Here is a 20,398-nt window from a genome sequence, read left to right on the forward strand (position 1 = left end):
CACAAAAGCAGTTTGAATATGTGTTTCGCTTATTCAGTAATACTGAAATATATTGAAACCAGTGTTTCAATTTAGAAAGTCCACTGCAGTTAAGGAAATAAATATCTAAAAAATAAGTGTTAAGCCATTGTTTTAAAGATGCATCTTAATCACTGTATTTATTTTAAACACCATTGTTTTAAATAGTGTTTAAAATAAATAGTGATTAAGATGCATCTTTGTCTCTTCTCTGTGGGGTCCTTTGTGCTCCCTGAAGTTTGTTTTCTTGCAGATGTTTCATTATCCAACTAGGTAACAGCATCAGTGCGCTCTCATCTATATCAGAGTGATTTCCTGTTAGTGTCTACTACTCTCTGCTCTTCCTTTTCTCCTTCCTTCATCAGAAATTGGGAAAAATCCACCAGGGATATTTTCTTATGAACTCTTGCTTTTATGGAAGCAGGCTTGCTTTGTTTATTTCTATTTATTTATTTCATAAAGTGAGAATATAGAAGACTGCAGCCCAACAGTTTTGTTCCCAATAGGAGAAAATCATTTAAATTGTTTCTAAGTTGAGGTTTCTGTTTAAAACTGAATTGCTATCCCTCAGGAATAGTTTAACTAAAGTCTGTGAATTAGTCTGTTAGAATTAGCAAATTAATTATTTGAGAGCCCCCTCCCCCAAATATGGATTTAAAACCAAGCCTTGCCTTATTTCTGACAGAGGTTGATGGATTAGCCTCAGATGTGACATAAAGCTACCAGGGGGAGAGCTAATCAGAGAAACATCAGAATGAAGCAAAACATATAAAATGTTTTGTATAGAGCATACAAAACATTTGCTAGCTAGACCAATACTCGAATACAGCTCATCAGTCTGGAACCCACATTACGTATCTGATATTAACAGTTTTTTTTTCCAAAAAAAATTATTAATTTTTTAAAAACAAACGTATATAAACAAGGCACAAAACATGAAAACATAAAACATCTTTTTTGAAAGCAGCTTGATCCCGGGTTACATCTCTTCGTACAGACCTAAATTCAAGATCGTGCTCACTTTTATGTACCATTCCCTATCTTATTACCATTCTACATTTTCTATATAGCTTCTCCCCTCTTTTCACTCTCTTAATTCTATTTTATTTATTTCATCTCAATTTAAATCATTATATTTATATCCTTTGTCTGTCCTGTTTCAGCTATTATCTTTTCTCAGTTAACACAAAATTTCTCCTGTAATCACTGACTGAAGTATGATGCCTATATATCTTTCCCCTAAATTTAACACTTAATATAATACATAACTTTCATTCGGATTCTGCTTAGTACATTCTAAAGCTACACACTATATTTTAAGAAAAGAAAAAATTATAAATGTATAATATAATTAAAAGAACAATCCATACCAATTGAACTCTATCGTTAAAATTAATATTCATTTAAATCTTAAACATTTTACACATTCCTTTTCAAATAGGTATCATGCTTTTATGGGAACATTTATAAATTTTACATAGTTACTTCCTCCCCATTTCAGTTATATTTTAAAACATTATGTAATTAAAATGTTCCCATTCCTTCTTAATTCAATTCTCTCATATTTCATTTCATTTATTTTGTTCAAAAAAAAAAAAAAAAGGTTTCACTGAATTACATTGAATATTTTATCCCATTTTATAATCATATGTTGTCCCAATTTTCTAACATTATTTCTAATACAAATACAACAATACAGTCTTATGTACCTTTGCAGAATCTCTTTTTCAGTTATATTTTTGCCCATTATCTCTAAATAAATCCTGTTTCTTTACATCTTGTTTCAAACCTTTGTAGCTTCTCTTCCCTTCCTTCCTCCCTTGCTTCTTCACTCTGCCCTTTTAACCCCCTTATCTCTCTATCTCCATTTCCCTCTTCTGTATTCCTCTTTTCTGTTGCTTTCTGACATTATATCCACTTTTCACTTTATTTTTCCCTTTTTTGGCTGTTTTTTTAGGTCTTAAATTCTCCATTCTCTTTCCCCCTTTTCCCCTTTCTTCCCCAGATAAAGTTACTTGTTCATTAAAGATGGCTTCTTCTTTGTCCCCATCTTCTTGTTCTTGTAGTTTCTCATAGGTAGAGGTTGCCATTTCTAAAAAATGAAAAACAGAGCCAAAAGAGCCCTTCTCTTCTTGTTCCTCTTCTTTATATGTTTTGAATTCCATTTTCAGTTCTTCCACAAGTGATGCCATTGTAGAAAAATTTTTAAACAACCACCCAAGTATTTTTAATTATTCAAATATAATTTCCAAAAGTCCCAAAGTCACCAAACAGTCCAAATACACACAAGCTGTTTCATTTAACACTTTCTTCTTTTTTCACTTTCTCTTCCTGGGGTTACAATTCAATTACAAAGTTCCAATTAAAATGTATCTTTCAATTTAAGTTTAGATTCTTTTAAATTCTAAGCACCTCCTCCAGCCAAATCTTATTCTTATTCTTTTCCTCTCCCTTCCCACTTACAGCAAAAAAAGTTTTTTCAGTGCTCAGAAATCTTTATTGTCCCCTTGGCTTTGATTTTCCAGTTTAGTTACTTGCAGATGCCAAAGCAGGTTTTTCTAATTTCTCATTCATGTGCTGTCACCGTAAGGAAGGAGAGTAAGAAGAAACAAACTTTCCCTTTTCACTTTCATTCGCTGCTTCCAGATCTTCTTAGGGAACGATGTATCTTTTTTAAAATTTAAATTCCCGGATACCTTGGTTATTGCTTCTTATCCTGGTCAGCCAAAACTTTCACTCCTTAGCTTCCTCCTGCACTTTCTTTTCCAGATGAGTGCTTCTTTGAGGCGGCCATTTCTGGCCACCGCTCTACTGCCTTCGGAAAAGGGAGTTAAGCCAGCTGGGAGGGGAGGTGCGACTCCCCTCGAACCCTGCTGGGTCTCCCCTGTCTTCAGTCACCTCTACGGGGTGACTTTAGCCTCAAAGCCAACTGGCTCGGGGCACTCCAGCGGCAAGCCCAGGCAAAAATCGTGCATGATCGCGGATTCCTGCCTGCCACCAAAGCGCTGCAAACCGGAAGTCCATATTAACACAGTTGAGAGAGTCCAGAAATATTTCACAAGAAGAATTCTCCACTCCTCTACTCATTGCAGAATACCTTATGCCACCAAATTCTAGACCTAGAAAACCTAGAACTACGCTGCCTTCGGTCCTATCTAAGTATAGTATATAAAATCATACATTGCAATGTCCTACCTGTCAATGAATACTTCAGTTTCAACCATAAAAATACAAGAGCAAACAATAGATACAAACTCAAGGTTAATCGCACCAAACTTGATTGCAGGAAATACGATTTCAGCAACAGAATGGTCAATGTCTGGAATATTCTACCTGACTCTGTGGGTTCTTCCCCAAACCCCAAAAACTTTAACCTTAGACTGTCTACTATTGACCTCACTCCTTTCCTAAGAGGTCTGTAGGGGGCGTGCATAAGCGCACCAACATGCCTACCGTCCCTGTCCTATTGTTTCTTTTATTTTTCTTATATGTACCCATTTCATGTATTCATAACTATGTATATACTTATACCTATTATCTTGTAAGCAATTGACAAAAAAAAAAAATCCTCCTGGCGGAAGACTTCCTGATCTCTAGCAAGTGCCTTTTTTGAACACGCAGAAAATCTTCCAGATGAATTGGAAGATACCTGGCTGCAGACGGATCCAAAGGATCAAAATCACCAGCGATTCCCAAAGTCCCTTCCCTTCCCTCTCCTGTTCAGCTGAAGAAGTTTCTTGGATGAAAGCGAAACGTTTTCAAAGAAAAACCCAAGAAAGTCCTGTTGCCTTTTGGAAAAGCACTTTTGGGACAACCACGATCTGGGTGACTGAAAAACTCCATAGACATTAGAGATTCCCTTTTCAGCGCAACGTAGCGGAACCCCGAAACTAAAACTCTCCTGCGGCTTATTAAGGCGAGGTTTGGACGCAAGCAATGGGAATCACTTCGGTGCAAACCCACTTAAACCTCATGCATGCTCCCCACGCCTCAGCCCCTTCCTCTTTTCCTTCCCAGCGCTGCCTTTGCCATCAAGCAGGGCGAACGGAGCGAGCTTTCCTGTCCCGAGCTAAACTCGGACTACGCTTCCCAGAATGCAAAGCGGCGCGCCTACGCTTTTTGCTCCTGTGGGCGTTACGAGCGGGGGAGGGAATGTTAGCAACAGAACCCAGATTGGAGGAAAAACGGCGGACTTAAAACCCGGGTTCGGTCCAGCTGTTCAGGAATGACACCTCCGTGGGTGCGTGACGAGGGGGAGAAAGGCAATAGGGGACTCTGGGGAGAACCGTGGGAAGAACAACGGGTCTGGGAATGTGGGAACCTGTTGACACGTGTCTGCAGATGCGTGCACGGGGAGGAAGAGAGCCTGGGCAGCTGGCAGATGTAGCGAGAAAATTTAGGCGGAAGGACTAGTGAGTTGGGGGTTGTTGAGAGAGGGTACAAAGGAAGCCGCTCTGGGACAGGAGGTCGTGGGAATGGTGTTTTTTATTGGGGTGGTGGCGGATTCTGTCGTGATGAGATGGCTTTGTAGAAGGACCTATAAAAGGTGAGTCTTTTTCAAAAAAAAAATTATTGTGGACCTAGAGAAGGAAGTGGGTTGCAGGGAGGGTTCAAATCTCAGGTGGCCTTTTCTTCACCTGGAAAGCTGCTCCCACCACTGACCAGGATGAGCTACCAGCATTCATTCATCCCGGGCACCTTTGCTTCCCCTAGTAATCCCTTCTGGCCTTTTGTAATGTAACAGCAAACATGCGTTTGCCTCCAGGCTGTAATTTAGATGCATCACAACTCAATGGGACATTCTGGCAACCTGGATGGGTTCCCCAAGCCACCTATGGAGTTCCCTCTTAGGACCTTCCAACCAGAGCAACTGGAAGTTCTGTCGGTGGGCGTGCAAAGCTGCAGCTGCCCGACTTTTACCAAAAAGAAAAATTAAAAAAAAAAATCCCCAAAGAACCTTCAAATGAGATAATGCATTTCCAAATTAGAACTTCAGGTCCTGCTGTCTGTGGAGATTCTCAGTCATCCAGTTCGTCGTGGTCGTCTCAAAGGTGCTTTTTTTCTTCAAAAGGCAACTGGACTGTATTTTCCTTGAGGAAGAAGAAAACATTTTGCTTCTCATCCAAGAAGCTTCATCAGTTCTGGGAGATGGAAGGATAGGTTCTGATAGGATCGTGGTGGGGATGGATAGAAGGATTGCATTTCTTTGCAGTCATCTGGTCATTAGCACTCTGAGAGCTTTTTGAGGCCACTTGGGGGTTTATCTGTGCCCTCAGAGTCACCTGAATGAGGATGCAATTGGGGTCCTGCTGTTTTTGTCCCATACCATTGTGTAAAGGACAGGCTACCTGAAAGGTTGGTGTGAGTTCTTGTTGTAGGGAAAATGGAATATTCTGTAATAATTGGAAGGAGACATGGAACACATAGGCAGTTTTACACAGCAGTAATTCTGGAATCATACCTTCCATGATTATGGGGAAAAAATGGGTTGCTCAGTTGCAATTGATGCAGGTAGTTCTGTGCACAGTGGAGCTGAATTTCTTGTTCCTTGGCGGAAGGAAAAGTACCTTTGGGATTTGAGAAATGTTCCTGCTTTCCCTGGTGACTCTGATTTCATTGTTTCCATTAGGGGATGAACCAGTGCAGCATAAACAACTGCCAGCATGAAACGCAAGCAATTACCTATCCAGTTTACAAAGTTGTGCATGTGAGTATACTGGTCATTAAGGTCTTTCTTCATACACTACTGCTGGTGGCTACGATCATTGGGGGTATAGCTGGCTGTGGGTAGAGGACGTAAATTTAGGAAACATTATTGGGAAATGGTCCCACAAGCAGGGTCTGAACAGGCTGTTGGAAGAAATATCCTTCTGGGTTCAGTTCCGAGTGGGGAAAAAGACACTGGAAACATGAAGGCTGTTTGGAAAGATGGTTCAGTGGTGGACAGGACCACATGGCTTGGAGCTCCAAGGGGAAATGGATGATCACATGCTCCAAGGGGAAAAGAGAAAAATCAAGAAAAAGGAGGAGGGCTGAAAGTGCCTGGTTTTATACCCTCTGTTGAGATTTGAATTTGAGCTTGTGTTCTGATTGGTTGTCAGACTCCCATGGGGCCATGTAGGGGCAACTCTGTAGGCTGCCCTGAGTCCCAAGCTTGGTTGAGCCTTGCTGGATGATGATGTAATGAAAAGGGCTTTGGGCAATTGCTATAGCTTTACCTGGAGATCTTTGTTATGTAAACTACTCTGGCCCAGGCCTTAATGGCCCACCCATTAACAAAGGTGTGGGTGAGCTTCTACCTCTGAGGTGAGTTTCTGCTTCTGAGTTTCTACTCTTTTTAGGGGAAATATTCTGCCTTTTTAATATTTCCCAGGATATTTCATTTTTCTAGGAGAGGGGTGGGTGCTAACTTCCTACTAGGCTTTACACTCCATTATAAGAACCAACGTGCATTCATGTTTCTCAGGATTTAACCACAGTTCACAGACACGTATGCAGTCTTTTATTAAATCCAACTATTGTGCAAATATGACACAGTTTCTCTTGCTCAAATGACAGTAAGAGTTAGAGTTGAGGGGCATCCCATAACCCTATTTTCACTCATGCCAACCTCTAAAACACTAAAATAAAAACTCAGATTATGGTACATCATATGGTTACCAAATCTGAAACTGAGTCTTTTGTTCAATGTAACATTGTGGAAAGAAAGGAAATACAGCTTTTTTCTGTCTACATGTTTCTTTAAAAGAGGAAATTGTTCCATTTCCTTTCTCCAGAGTACAGATATTAGCTGTTAGGGACTTGAGCCAAACAGCTCCTATTTCTTCACCCATATATCTAATTTTTAATTCTCTCTGACAGAAACATCATTTCATCAGGTTTGTATTTTTGTTCATTATAAATGGCCTTTTAATATGACAGTATGCATCTTTACACATAGTTTAGGATTCCCCATATGCAACCCCGCTGCTGAAATTTTGAGGCCCCATGTTTGATTCCATGATGGCTGAGGAATTCTGGGAGTTGAAGTCCACCCATCTTAAAACTGCCAAGATTGAGAAACACTTGTTTAGTTTGGTGGGTGAAGCCAGAAAATCAGGTTAATTGAGTAAACTGTATTTGTTTTACCTTGTATTAAGCATGTTGGGTGATTATAGTAAAAATTAAACAGGTTAATCTGAGGAACATGACTACTTTGTGACTTTTTACTTCTTACTAAAAATGTGCATTGACAGAAAAGGTTGGGATGTTACGAGCTCTGAAGCAGTGACATGAAATCACTTTGTGAGATATTGGCCTCGGAAAGGTCTTGCAGATAAGTTATGGAAAGGTTGGGTTCTTCACATTTAGAGGAGAAGGAGAGGCAGAGCCTGGGGATGAAATCAAGAGAGGAATCAGCCAGGAGTCCTTGCATTCCCACAAGCAAGGTTGTGAATTCTACTATTCGCACCAATTTCATCTGAATGTTAGTTGGCTAGATTCTGGTATATAGGCATGAACAATAAACCAGCTTACTGGAATTTAATATGTAGTCCATCCTGCTTTGCACCCTTAAGAATCCTCACCTCTCTCTCTTTCAGATTTCTGCACTGAAACAGAATGGACTGCTGCAGTCTCTATCAGCAACACCCAGTGATTTTAAGGAATCAGGTAAAGACCCAATTAATTTGATCTAATTTATTCAGTTTAGGCACTGCCCAACTCCAAACTAATTCTGTATGGTATACAATAAAAGCAAAGAAAATAGAAAATTAATAAAGGGTAGAAAAAGAGAAGGAATAAAGAAGAAGAGATGGTGAGTTTTGCTAACAACATCCACATGACCAAACATATCCGACAAGAACCCCAACCATCCTAACACAAATCCCAGGTTAAAGAGCCAGGTCTCAGTTGGGACACTATTGGCATTCAGCCCCATGAATATCAGGAGGAATTTTAATTATTGTCTTTGTATTCTGTTGCATTTTGGATGATGTGAAATATTGAAGAGCAGGGACTTGCAAAACAGTTCACTTTCAAAAGGACTTGTTCCAACTGTACTGGAAAAATTTGGTGTGATTCTGCATGTAAATCGTGCTTCAAACATCTTTTCAAGCTTGAAGCTGTTTTGTACTCTACTTCTAAGGAACTGTGGCAGGATCATACGCCTTTGAAGTCACTGAGATGACGGTTTTAGATCTTCCAGAAATTTAAGTAGCTTCATCTGCTTCTCATTTATAACTGTGTCTAGAGTCAAATGCTCCTTTAAATTCTGCATGAAAGTCAGTAAAAGTTGAATTGAGATTGGCTGACAGGCAGAGTTATGGTTTTTATGGTGTTCTTAAAAATGACATTAATTATAAAGAGGTGGATTCTAACTGTTTTAGGGCATAAAACTACTAAAACTCTCATTGTCACGACCTTTAGCTAGGCAAAATGGTACATCATATGGCCACAACTGTTGAACCAAAGTAACTTAAATGGGCTAAGTTGCAAAATGTGCCCTAAATCTGGGACCCATGACTCCTGAGGGAATGAAATTTGGGGAAGCTGTGACTGCTTCTTTGCTACTGCTATGCTGATGTTGCAGTCATGAGATCTTCATTTTCAACTTTCTCTGGCAGCCACTGTCAAGCCACTCTTGCAATCCCTTACTCTTACTCTCTCTTACCCAGCAGTAACCATTTATCTCCCTGCAGGGGAAGGTTAGGGTTTTCATAGTTGGTATTATTTCTACCTGTCAGTTTCAGATGCTTTCTCTTTGAGAATCCCCCTCTACAGTTGGGTAATTTAGAAGAATAAAATGGAGCTGCTGTGTATAGTGCCTAGGGCTGAATTGAATTGAATACTTTATTTTGGCCAATTTGATTAAACATACAAGGAATTTGTCTCCGGTACAAAAGAGAAGATGATGATATAACAACAACAACAACAACAATAATAATAATAATACAGCCACACTACATGGGGTAATAGACATTAAGAAGCACTGAGCAAATTGAATGTTCAGCTGAGTGATGGCATGCAAGGCCCGATATCACCATCCCAAGGGAAGGAGTTGAAACAGTTTATCTACAGACCCCTCCAGGATGTGAGGGGTCTGTAGATATTTTCTCAGCCCTTCTTCTGACCCACACAACATACAAGTCTTCTATGAAAGGCAGACTGGTTTCAGTTGTTTATTCTCCATGCTTAACTTTCCATTGGTGTCTATACCTGTCTGTTTAGTTGCTGTACCAAACTGGACAGTTTATAGAAGTGCACATAACAGACTCAGTAATTCCTTTGTAAAATCACACCTAGATTTTTTCTTTTTTAAAAAAAAGGGGAATTATCTTTCAGCAGTGGTGGGACTCATCTCGGGGGGATGAGTCTGCCTACCAAGATGAGCTAGACCGGTTGCTTTCGTGGTGTGGAGACAATAACTTGGTCCTCAACACCAATAAGACCAAGGAGCTTATAGTGGACTATAGAAGGAATAGATCAGACATCCAGCCCTTGCTTATCAATGGAGACCGAATGGAACAAGTGGCCAGTTTTAAGTTTCTGGGTGTTACCATAAAAGAGGACCTGACATGGGTGCTCACATTGCAGCCCTGGTCAGAAGGGCCCAGCAAAGATTATACTACCTGAGACTTCTCAGAAAACAACAACTGAATGAAAAACTGCTGGTGACCTTCTACCGCTGCACCATAAAGAGTATCTTAACTTACTTCACCTCTGTATGGCTTGCCAAATTGCACAGTGGCAGATAGGAAAGCACTCCAGAGGGTTAACGTCATTGCCCAGAAGATCATGGGTTGCCCTCTCCCCTCTTTGGAAGAGCTTTATAGCTCCCGCTGCCTTAAGAAAGTTCAAAACATTCTCAAAGATCCATCTCATCCTGGGAACCCCCTTTTTTTGAACTATTGCCATCCGGCAGACGGTATAGGATAATAAAACAAGGACAAATAGGCTGAAAAACAGCTTCTATCCCAGGGCAGTAGCTCTATTGAATTCTACTGTATAGTGCAGTGTTGGTGTAATGTCATGTGTGAAGAGTGAAGGATGTGTGTATTTATTTTCATGGTCATGATGTGCACTGAAGATAGTGTTTGATTTCGTTGTACAGGTGCAATGACAATAAAGTAAACTAACTAAACTAACTAACTTTCATGCCTCTTAATTGAGCTGCTTTGGAAGTGATTCTGAAGTGTGTAGTTCTGGTATGTCATCTTGTTTTCCCCTTGCAAGATATTTCGGAGGAGGTACTACGAGTCCGTGAAGAATGGGACAACATAGCAAGCATCCATCCAGGAGGTATGGAAAATAAGTACTGTATCATTTTACTCCCTATTGGGATCTGTTCTGAGTTGAATTTTAATTGTGCTACCCACCATAATGCTACCATTATGGGTGGCCACATATAATACAAAGGCCACCAGTTTGTCTAACTGACTTATTTTATTCTGATATTGCTCAGTCTGGGAAGGAGTGCGGGGTGGAGTAGAAAAAGGATACTCAGCAAGAAAACCATCCCTAAACAAGACAATAAACATAATAAGGATTAAAAATGTATAAACAAAGTTATGTTTTAAAAATGATGGTATAAAAAGGATGTGCGTTTGTGTGTATATATACATAGAGACAATTAAAGTTTCCCACTCAATACTTCATATGTACATTGCATTATGCAGGTAGTCCTCAACTTACAATCATTTGTTTAGCCACCATTCAAAATTACAGGGGCACTGAAAGAATTGACTTACAACGGATCCTCACACTTCGAACCATTGAAGCATCCCTGCAGTCACATGATCAAAATTCAGGCGCTTGGTAACAAGCATGTATATTTACAATGTTTGATCCCCATTTGTGACCTTTCCTGCCAACTTCCGACATGCAGTGTCAAAGGGAGAAGCCAGATTTGCTTAACAACCACACGATTCACTTAATGACTGCAGTGATTCGCTTAATAACCGTGGCAAAAAAGGTCGTAAAATTGGGCATCACTCAGCAATGGAGATTCTGATCCCAATTGTGTTCATAAACCAAGGATTACTTGTATGTATCATGAGCTGTTCCGGTTTGGAGAGACCCATTTGGAAAATTCAAATAGTTGTATTTGCATTAGTGCAAATACATTGCATTAGTGGCTAATCTTTTCTCCCCTCAACACTGTAAGATGCTTTGTTCTTCTTCTGGAAAGAGCAGGGACATCAAAATCAAACCCTCTTTCTTTCTTTGCTTGCAGGCATTGTGGAGAAACCTCTTGGCCCGATACCTTTGATTTCTTTCAATGAGGCACTGCAGTATTTCCAAACAGCAGACCTCTCTGACTGTAGGGTAGGTATGCATCATCTAGGATGGATGTAGCAGTCCTGCTCCGTAAATATTTTAGGGACCGAAGACAATTCCTGTGTGGTCCTTAGGGTAGCAGTGAATACGTTCATATGACTTGAAGTAGTTTCATAATGTGTGGATGGAGTAGTCTAACTCAGCCAGGGCCCAAACTGACAGAACTTGTAGAAGTAGCTGCAAGTGTGAGACTAGGCCAAAGCCACCATACTGAAAAGTGGCGAGGGCATGTAAGCAGGGTGGACAAAGCCAGGAAAAGTTCCCTCAGGGAAAAGGGCCGAGTCGTTAACGGAACAAAAGGGCAAAAGTTAGGCTTGAACACGTGGCAAGCCCCCTTCCCCACCAACTCTGGGGGATAAACAGAGGTCCTGAAGCCAGTCCAGTCTTTTTGAATCATTTTTGGATCCCAGACTTGGCAGTTTCTGTCTCTCTGGCTAATGCCTGGCAGCCTAGTAGTGGATGCTGGATTAGTGTGTATGTGCGTGCGTATGTGTATGTGTTTGTGTGTGTGTGTGTGTAAGAGCAAAAATATATCAGTAAAAGTTTGCTATTTCAAATTCACTGGGTCTCTGTGTATTTTAAAGAACTGCTTGTGCCTCAGTGTTCAGCTGATTTGGGATTGAGTGTTGCAATTTTCCAGGCCAGTGAGTGAGTGACCATAAGCGGAACCTGAGAGTGCACTGGGTAACATGAACCACTTTCAGAGTCTGTCTATCTCGGAGAGTAACACCTCTGAAAAGGAGCCCTACTCGTTCAGAGACAAGAGTAGCTCTTATTTATGTTTGTTTATTAAACTTTATGCCGCCCATCTCCCTTATCCATTCTTTGTTCAGTGTCCCTGCCACTTGAGGAGGATGCTGTGGTGTTGCTGTCCTCCCTGCAGGAGTAGGTTTCTCAGCACCTGCGATGCTTCCACCTTTAATTTTTCCTTCTTCCAGAAGAAGATTCGGCCAACCATCCAAAGGAAAGGCCTGGCTGCCATGGCCCATTTCCTTTTTGGTCCTCCTCGTCTTCATCAGCAGCTGCAGAGCGAGAGAGACTTGGCTTTGGCCATCGCCCAGTGTGAGTATTGCTTCTGAAAATGACCACAAGCCAATGTCTCTCCTCGTTCATTAGCCAGCAGCAGTTTCACAGCAACTTCCTTACTGTCTCTAGTCAGGAGTTTAAGTTTAGGGGACATTAGGAAAGTTTGCTAGAAGAGTGACAAAACATTGCTGTCTTCTGTGGATAATGCAGTGATAGGCCCCTTGGAGTCCTTAAGTCTTATCGTCCCATTTTATTTCACTTTTCAGTACAGGTACAGAGGTTTCTTTACCCAACTAGGTAACATCGCCAATGGTCTGAAGATGTTACCTAGTTGGGTAATGAAATGCCTGCAAGAAAACAACTAAGCTCAGAGAGCATCAAGGACCCCAAAGTATAGAATAGAGTAGGGTAGGGTAGAATTAATAGGATAGGATAGGATAGGATAGGATAGGATAGGATAGGATAGGATAGGATAGGATAGAAAAACAGGACAGGACAGGACAGAATTCTTTATTAGCCAAGTGTGATTGGACACACAAGGAATTTGTCTCGGGTGCATAGGCTTTCAGTGTACATAGAAACAACAAAGTGATAGGTCAACTATCTTGTGCTCACTTACGTAGAGGACTTAATGGGCCTTTCCCTGTACAGGTGGTTTGGATAATAATGAAAAAGTGCACATGAGGATCTTGCAAACTGTTTACAAGAAACTAACTGGCTCCCGATTTGATTGTGCCCGCTATGGAGCCCACTGGGAAGATCTTGGATTTCAAGGTACGCTGAGTGTAGAACAAGAGTCTTTGCATGAGCAAATATATACAGGGGGAGCCTTGTTTCACTCTCGTTCATGGACTTTGGAACAAAGAGTGCACCTGCTGGCCATTTGAAGTTATCTAGAACCCTCACACTATGCTTTTTTTTTGTGCACCAACATCACAACATTGATTTGTTCCCCTTCAGCGCATAGATTTCAAGAGGGCCAGTGCAAGTGGTCACCAGAGCATTTGTAGGAGTGTTAGGGAATGCAGATTTGCTGATTTCCCCTCTTACTCACCTCCAAAATCACTGTTTGAATCTCCCTGCTGGATAGGTAAGCAAGTTTCGCATCTCCCTTACTTCCTACCTATCAACCTACTTATCTGAACAAAAACATTTAAACTAAACACAACCCCCAAATCATCCCATACATACATGCAAGCTATCTTCTTACAGCACACTAACTCTTGCTCTCTTATAGCTTTATAGAATAATTAATAGGCAATTTCTACAGCTGGGTCCAGTTTTTGCAGCTGTATTTCATTACCAACTCGTGAGGAAGAGCACAAAGTTTTCATTATACAACTTTAATTCCAGCATTGCCTTAAGTGTCTGAGCAATTTACTGTCTGGAAGTTTGCTTAATACATGCAAGACCATTTCTTGGTGTGACAGCCTCTGTGTATCTTCTACCCTTTAGGAATGGATCCCAGCACAGACCTACGTGGAGCAGGGCTGCTAGGATTGATGCAAACACTTTATTTTGTGATGGATTCCCGGATATTACCTGTAGCGCGAGAAATTTTTAAGTTGTCCCATCATGAGGTTCAGGTATATTGCCTCATTTTTCTCTGCTCTGTGCAGATTTTCTTTTTAAAGAGCAGCTGTTATGTACATATTGAGAACAAAACCTTTCAGGCTGATCATTTAAAACCATGTTTTTCAGACTTGGCAAGTTGAAGCTGGATGGAATTCTGGGAGTTGAAATCCACCCAGCTTAAACTTGCCAAGTTCGATAAACACTGATCTGAAACATGCTAGCTGTTGTTGTTTTTTTATCTCTAGTAAAGCCAAAGGAATTGAGTTTTGAGTCTGTTATAGGCAGGGCACTTTTTAAAATGTAGCTTTTGTTTCTTTTCCAGAATTTTCCTTTCTGTGTGATGTCTATCAATATTACCCGTATTGTCATTCAGGTTTTGAGGGAAGAACGCCTTTCCAGGTGAGCTCATCATGGGTTTTGGATATTTGCAGAGGCGTTGATGGGACATATGATGATGTCATGCCTGTGACATGTCATACTGTGCCACAATACTTGTATGTAACCAGAGCTTTTAATGTAATGATATCAGATATTATATCAGCATCATGCATGCCATAGTCATGGATCTCTCTGTGCCTTTGTGAGCGTTCAGTGCATTGATCCTTCAGCTAAGTTGTTAAAATACAGGCAGGCCTTGAATTACGACCACAATTGAGCCCAAAATTTATGTTGCTAAGTGAAGCATTTGTTAAATGAGTGTACCCCATTTAACGACCTTTCTTGCCACAGCTGTTAAGTGAATTATTGCATTTGTTAGGTTAGTAACGGGACTGTTAAGTGAAACTGGCTTCCCCACTGATTTTGCTAGTCAGAAGGTCCCAAAAGGGGATCACATGACCTCTGGGACACATCAGCCGTCATAAATATGAATCAGTTGTCAAACATCTGGATTTTGATTGTGTGACCATAGGATAACTTATTTAATTTATTATCAGTAAAAGGATTCTTAAACCAGCTGACAGCCCAAAGGAAAATGATCTCTTATCATTTGTTTAGAGTACAAGTCTATCCTTTAAGTCTTCCTGCTCTTAAAAATAACCCTCTGCCTATGTATTTTCCACATCTCGTACTCAGTGAAGCAAATGTGAATTCTTACGTAGCCAAACAACGCCATCTATGGGCAACAGGCCTGAAGGGACTTTCTAAAGGACAAAGTATATTTCAGAAAAAGAGAGAAGAACCCAAACAGCTCAAGGAAGATTAAGCCTTTGGAGCAGGGGTGGGATGCTACCGGTTCTGCCCGGCTCTATAGAATCGGTAGCTCTGAAGAGCAGCAGACACAGAACCGGTTCTCTGTCTGCTGCTGTTTGGCCCACCCACCTGCCTGGGCTCTTACCTGACCTTTATTTCCTGGTTTTTCAACCTCAGCAAGAAAAAAAGTGCTTTTTCAAACGCTGCACACCTGTGCACAGCACTTATCAGCTGTCCGGGTGGCACAGCTTTAGGTGTATTACATGCGTGCACAGTGTGCATGCACGCGCGAAACATAATCACCGGTTGAATCCCACCCCTGCTTTGGAGTGTGTCCTGCTGATAGGGAGGTGGTGGTGGATGTAAATATTTTGTAATGTGTCTTTTTCAGAGAATGCAATCGAAGGCAGCAGGTCATTGCAGTGCTCAACGATTTGTACGTGGCTGTATTTTTACGGCTTTTCAACATCTGGAAAACCCAGCAAAAGACCATTTCTGATTCTGGTTTTATTCTAAAAGGTGGGTTGCTCTGGTTTTGTTCTGAAAATCAACAGAATTGACATGATGTGCTCTTAATATTAATGCATTCCTCCCTAGAAAGCTTCAGCAATATGGTTTCCAGTCCCACCGGACACAGGCTTTTCTTGCAATAGGCAGGCAAACATAGACATGAAAATGACCCTCAAAGAATCCTAACCCAAGGATTGGGGTAAACAATGGGTTTGTTTAATAACCGCCATGTTCCCTTAACAACTGCTGCAAAAATATTGTTGGTCATGTGAATGATGCGCTTTAAGATTGTCACGACTTACGACCGCAATGGACAGGCTCCATTACGGTCGTAGCTTGAGAACTACCTATAACCGCTTCCCATCAAGCAACTACAGATTCCATATCTGGAGTTCATTAGGCAAATCAAGCCAACGTTTGAGCATCCATCTCATTTGAATAACTTGTGTTGGTTTATGGTTTGAATAGACACATATTAGGGCTGACACATGACTTAGAAATGCCTAGGTGGTTAATTGAGTGAGATGCAATTCATTTTCTATCCATTCTACATGTATTCAGTGATTAAAATGGTATGCAGGGCTCATTTATTTATTTTCCCTTCTTTGAGAATGAAGATATAATTGTTGGGTTGATCATTTCATAGTTTGCTGCTTTCTGTGCCATGTGCTGCTAAATGTTTCCCTAGCCATAGCTGCTTCTGATTGGAACAAATGGGAAGGATAAAGGGAAGCAATTTTCATTTAATTCCTAGATTCTACTCCAGACACTCTTGGACAACACTGTCAAAACTAAGATTGACAGGAGGCACCATAGCACAACAACCCAGAAGTGGAAAACAAAAGAAGTGCCTTATCTTATATCTTCACTTTTTTTCTGAACTAAGCACAGTTGTTGTAATTAAGCCCCTTTCTTGTTATCATAGAATCATAGGGATGATTCTACAGTCTTCTAGATCAACCCCACACACACCTAGGACAGGAATCTTCAGGCCAGTGGCTGTCCAACCTTTGCTTGAAAACCAAATGGAGCAGCCATTAATCCAGGAGGCAGATTGTGTGGCAGATGTGTTCTCATGGCCAAGAAAATCCCTCCTTATTCTTGGTTGAGGCTCAGGGGTTAAAGATGCTGAGCTTGTCAGATTGAGAGCCGACAGTCTGGGTTCGAGACCCAAGCATTGTGCAATGGAGTGAGTGCCTGTTCCTGCTCCAGCTCCTGCCCAACTAGCAGTGCGAAAGCATGCAAATATGAGTAGATAAATAGGTACCACTTTGGTGGAAGGTAACAGCATTCTGTGTGCCTTTGGTATGTAATCATGCTGGCCACATGACCATGGAAAATGTCTTCAGACAAGCCCTAGAGTTGGACGTGACTGAACAGGGACATCTTTACGTTTACCAAGTTTCTCACAAGGAGAAGCTTCCACACATTGATTCTTGTCCTGTCATCAGATACCATGGAAAATTCTCCTTGATGTTGGCCCAGTATTGGAAGACTGCTATAGTGTCTCCTTTTAGCCTTTCCTTCTTTAAGTTTAACATACCCAAGTGCAGAGAAGAGCAACAAAGATGATCAGGGGACTGAAGGCTAAACATATAAAGAACAGTTGCTGGAATTGGGTATGTCTAGTGAAAAGAAGGACTAGGAGGGACATGATAGCAGTGTTCCAATATCTCAGGGGTTGCCACAGAGAAGGAGGGGGTCAAGCTATTCTCCAAAGCACCTGAAGGCAGGACAAGAAGCAGTGATTGGAAAGTAATCAAGGAGAAAAGCAACCTAGAGCTTAGGAGAAATTTCCTGCTAGTTAGAACAATTAATCAGTGGAAAAAATTTCCTCCAGAAGTTGTAAATGCTCCAACACTGAAAGTTTTTAAGAAGAGATTGGACAACCCTTTGTCTGAAATGGAATAGGGTTTCCTGTCTGAGCAGGGGGTTGGACTAGAAGACCTCCAAGGTCCCTTCCAACTCTGTTATTTTCTTCTCTTCTCTTCTCTTCTCTTCTCTTCTCTTCTCTTCTCTTCTCTTCTCTTCTCTTCTCTTCTCTTCTCTTCTCTTCTCTTCTCTTCTCTTCTCTTCTCTTCTCTTTTCCATATTCTATTTTCTATTCTATTTTCTATTCTATTCTTTATAGAATTTAGCCCGCAATTCCATCCTTGGACTATAATCTCAGAAATTCATGACGCTTGGGCTTGTGGCTAGGATTAATTGGATTACAATCTCGTATATCAGAAGGATGCTAAATTGGAAAGAGCTATATAGCAGTAGCTTTTCTTATAAACTAGAAGCTGTGCACATATTTCTTGATTTAACAACCATCCACTTAGTGACCAAAGTTACAACAGCACTGAAAAAGTGACTTATGACTAGTTTTCATACTTATGGCCATTGCAACATCCTGGAATTACATGATCACTATTTGTAACCTTCTCAGCTGGTTTCTGACAAGCAAAGTCACTGGGGGAAGCCGGATTTGCTTAACAACTGCATGGTTCACTTAACAACTGCAGTGATTTGCTTAATAGCTGGCAAAAAGGTTGCAAAATGGGGTGCAACTCTCTTAACAATTGGAATGGAAATTTTGGGCTCAGTTGTGGTCATAAGTCGAGGACCACCTATGCTCATTCTATGCTGGATGTTGAGATTTTTCAAAGCAAGATATAATTTTGGATATAATTTTCCTGGTTTTTCTTTTTCTTTCTGCTCTGTATAGAATTGGAAGCCTTTGCCAAAAAAAACCCAAAGCAGCTGCTAAGACACATGGAGACATTCATGAACGGAAGCTCTGCAGCAGGAGGGGATGATAGTTTTCAGGCTCCTCCTTTCAGCTTGGATGTTCTTGGTCCCAACTTAAGCTCTGGTACCGTTGACAGTAAGGAGTTGGATTTCGCTAGCATTGATGACCTGGCGACTGAGAAAGCACAAGACAGTTGATCTGGATCCAGAACGGCGTGAGGATCCTTGTATGGGATTAAACAGCAAAGGTGGTTGCTTTACAGCCTGTAGGGAGGCTCAGAGGAGGGCTGATGCTCTTGAAATGCTACTAAAGTAGAGATACAGGACTCTGGTTGTAGGGCAGAGCAGCTGCCACAAGGTACAATGAGAGCTCTCAGGGTGGAGCCTGGGAGAAAAAGCAGCCAGCTTCATTCAAGAGTGAAGCAATCTAGCCAGGATCTGATTTTCCCAGTCAGTAGCATTAAAACTAATTTGTAGCGGGGAGAGTGTAAATCTGATATACGAAAAAGCATTACACTCTCCTCCACTCCGCCATGTTCTTCCAATGTTCCAGCTAAGAAATATTAATGTGTTACGGATTGTGAAATCTGAGCTCATGTCATTTTTTAAAAAAAAATGAGTTGTAGTATCTCCAGGCTTAGGTTCCTCCCCGCTTCAGTTACGTTTTTACCTCGACGTATAAGAACGGAGTCCTTCTATCAGTTGGGGGAGACATTTATTTCCAGATGGCTTATTCCTGACACTTTATCAATCCACAGGGCCTGCGTTTTGCTTGAAACAAGATAAACAAATGCATATTACTAAGTTGTACTGAAATTGAGACACCCACATTGAAAGCTGTGGAAAACAATAAAGAGACCGCCAGCCGTGACACCGTAGCTGTTTTACTTTTATGAATGATTATCTAGCACTTTACATCAATGAGGCAAATAAAGTTTTTTTTAGCCTCCGGCTGTGTGATAAAACCAAGGTTATTTCATTCCCATTCTTCTACTTCTCCTGGTTTTAGGGTGGCCTCTGGGTTTGATAATCGGCCAGAAAGGATAGATTTACTGCATGTGAAGTTTTCAAATGTGTCTCGTAAAGCGACAAAAGTTACCGCACAATAAGCCTTTAAATAGTCATTTCTCTAGTTCTAGGAGACTCATTTCAGCTATGCAGAATTCACATGGATGTCTTGTTCAGTGTACCAACCGTGATGTAAAATTCAAGCCTTATGGATGGTGTTTCCCCCCCCCCCGCCCCCATTAAACTTATTGTCTTCAATCCCAGGTTGCGTGTCCATTCTGTTAATCTCAAATTAGCTGCAAAAATTAATACTTTTGACTTGAAGTATCTCCAGACTACAAAAAAGATGCTAAGACTCTGGAAAGAGTGCGGAGAAGAGCAACAACTATGATAAGAGGTCCTGGAGACTAAACTGCATGATGAACAATTAAAGAAACTGGGTATGTCTAGTTTAACAAAGAGAAGGATTAGGGGTGACAGGATTGTCTTCTGGTATTTGAAGGACTGTCACAGAGATGAGGGGGTTGACTTACTCTGCAAGCATCAGAGGGTAGGACAAGAAGCAACCGGTAGAACCTCATTAAAGAGAGATCCTACTTGAAACTAAGGAGAAATTTCCTGACAGAAGAATTGATCCCTAGAACAGCTTCACACCTGGAGTTCTGGCATCTCCATTGCTGGAGGTTTTAAAGAAAAGATGGGATGTTCATTTGTCTGGGATAATATAAGGACTCCTGTTTTGGGTAGGGTGTTGGGCTCGAAGACCTTCAAGATCCCTTCCAGCTATGTCTGTCTGTCTATCCTTTCTCTCTCCCTGCCCCCTCTCATCATTTTATTTTAACACAAGGTGACTAGGATTTGATGATTCTAATTTGTTTTTAACATAAAGGTAGGTGCATGAGACAGTAGGCAAATCAGAGTGCAAGTACTAGAGAATACGACTGAATTGTTATCCGGTGCTTTGCTTAAAGAATAGGGATCCTATAAGTAAAATGTTAGCTTGAGATGCTATTCCCAGTGG

The 20,398-nt window shown here is 41.0% G+C and overlaps 1 protein-coding gene across 10 annotated transcripts; it reads left to right on the forward strand.

Annotated features, from left to right (window-relative positions):
- Positions 1-4,139: 4,139 nt before the first annotated feature.
- On the forward strand, positions 4,140-19,635 carry ELMOD3 (ELMO domain containing 3). Of its 10 annotated transcripts, none has more exons than XM_026718040.2 (11): positions 4,140-4,564; positions 5,648-5,725; positions 7,599-7,668; positions 10,231-10,296; positions 11,231-11,322; positions 12,273-12,396; positions 13,012-13,134; positions 13,816-13,946; positions 14,258-14,334; positions 15,518-15,645; positions 18,347-19,635. In XM_026718040.2, the coding sequence occupies exons 2-11, from the start codon at positions 5,651-5,653 to the stop codon at positions 18,565-18,567; spliced, it is 1,107 nt and encodes a 368-aa protein (XP_026573825.2). In that variant the 5' UTR covers positions 4,140-4,564; positions 5,648-5,650; the 3' UTR covers positions 18,568-19,635. The 10 variants fall into 10 exon arrangements, with proteins under 10 accessions (XP_026573825.2, XP_026573822.2, XP_087795105.1 ...); XM_026718037.2 differs by having other exon boundaries at positions 4,140-4,258; XM_087938979.1 differs by having other exon boundaries at positions 4,146-4,258; positions 10,198-10,296; positions 12,168-12,396.
- Positions 19,636-20,398: the final 763 nt, after the last annotated feature.

Source organism: Pseudonaja textilis, chromosome 9 (assembly GCF_049901715.1).
Source record: "Pseudonaja textilis isolate UNSWEBS1 chromosome 9, rPseTex1.2, whole genome shotgun sequence".
In the NCBI taxonomy this organism is placed as follows: Eukaryota; Metazoa; Chordata; class Lepidosauria; order Squamata; family Elapidae; genus Pseudonaja; species Pseudonaja textilis.

Coding starts and splice junctions, on each gene's coding strand:
- ELMOD3 (XM_087938979.1), top strand. Junction 5,726..7,598: donor CAGTTTACAAAGTTGTGCAT/GTGAGTATACTG, acceptor TCTCTCTTTCAG/ATTTCTGCACTGAAACAGAA. Junction 13,135..13,815: donor GGAAGATCTTGGATTTCAAG/GTACGCTGAGTG, acceptor TCTACCCTTTAG/GAATGGATCCCAGCACAGAC.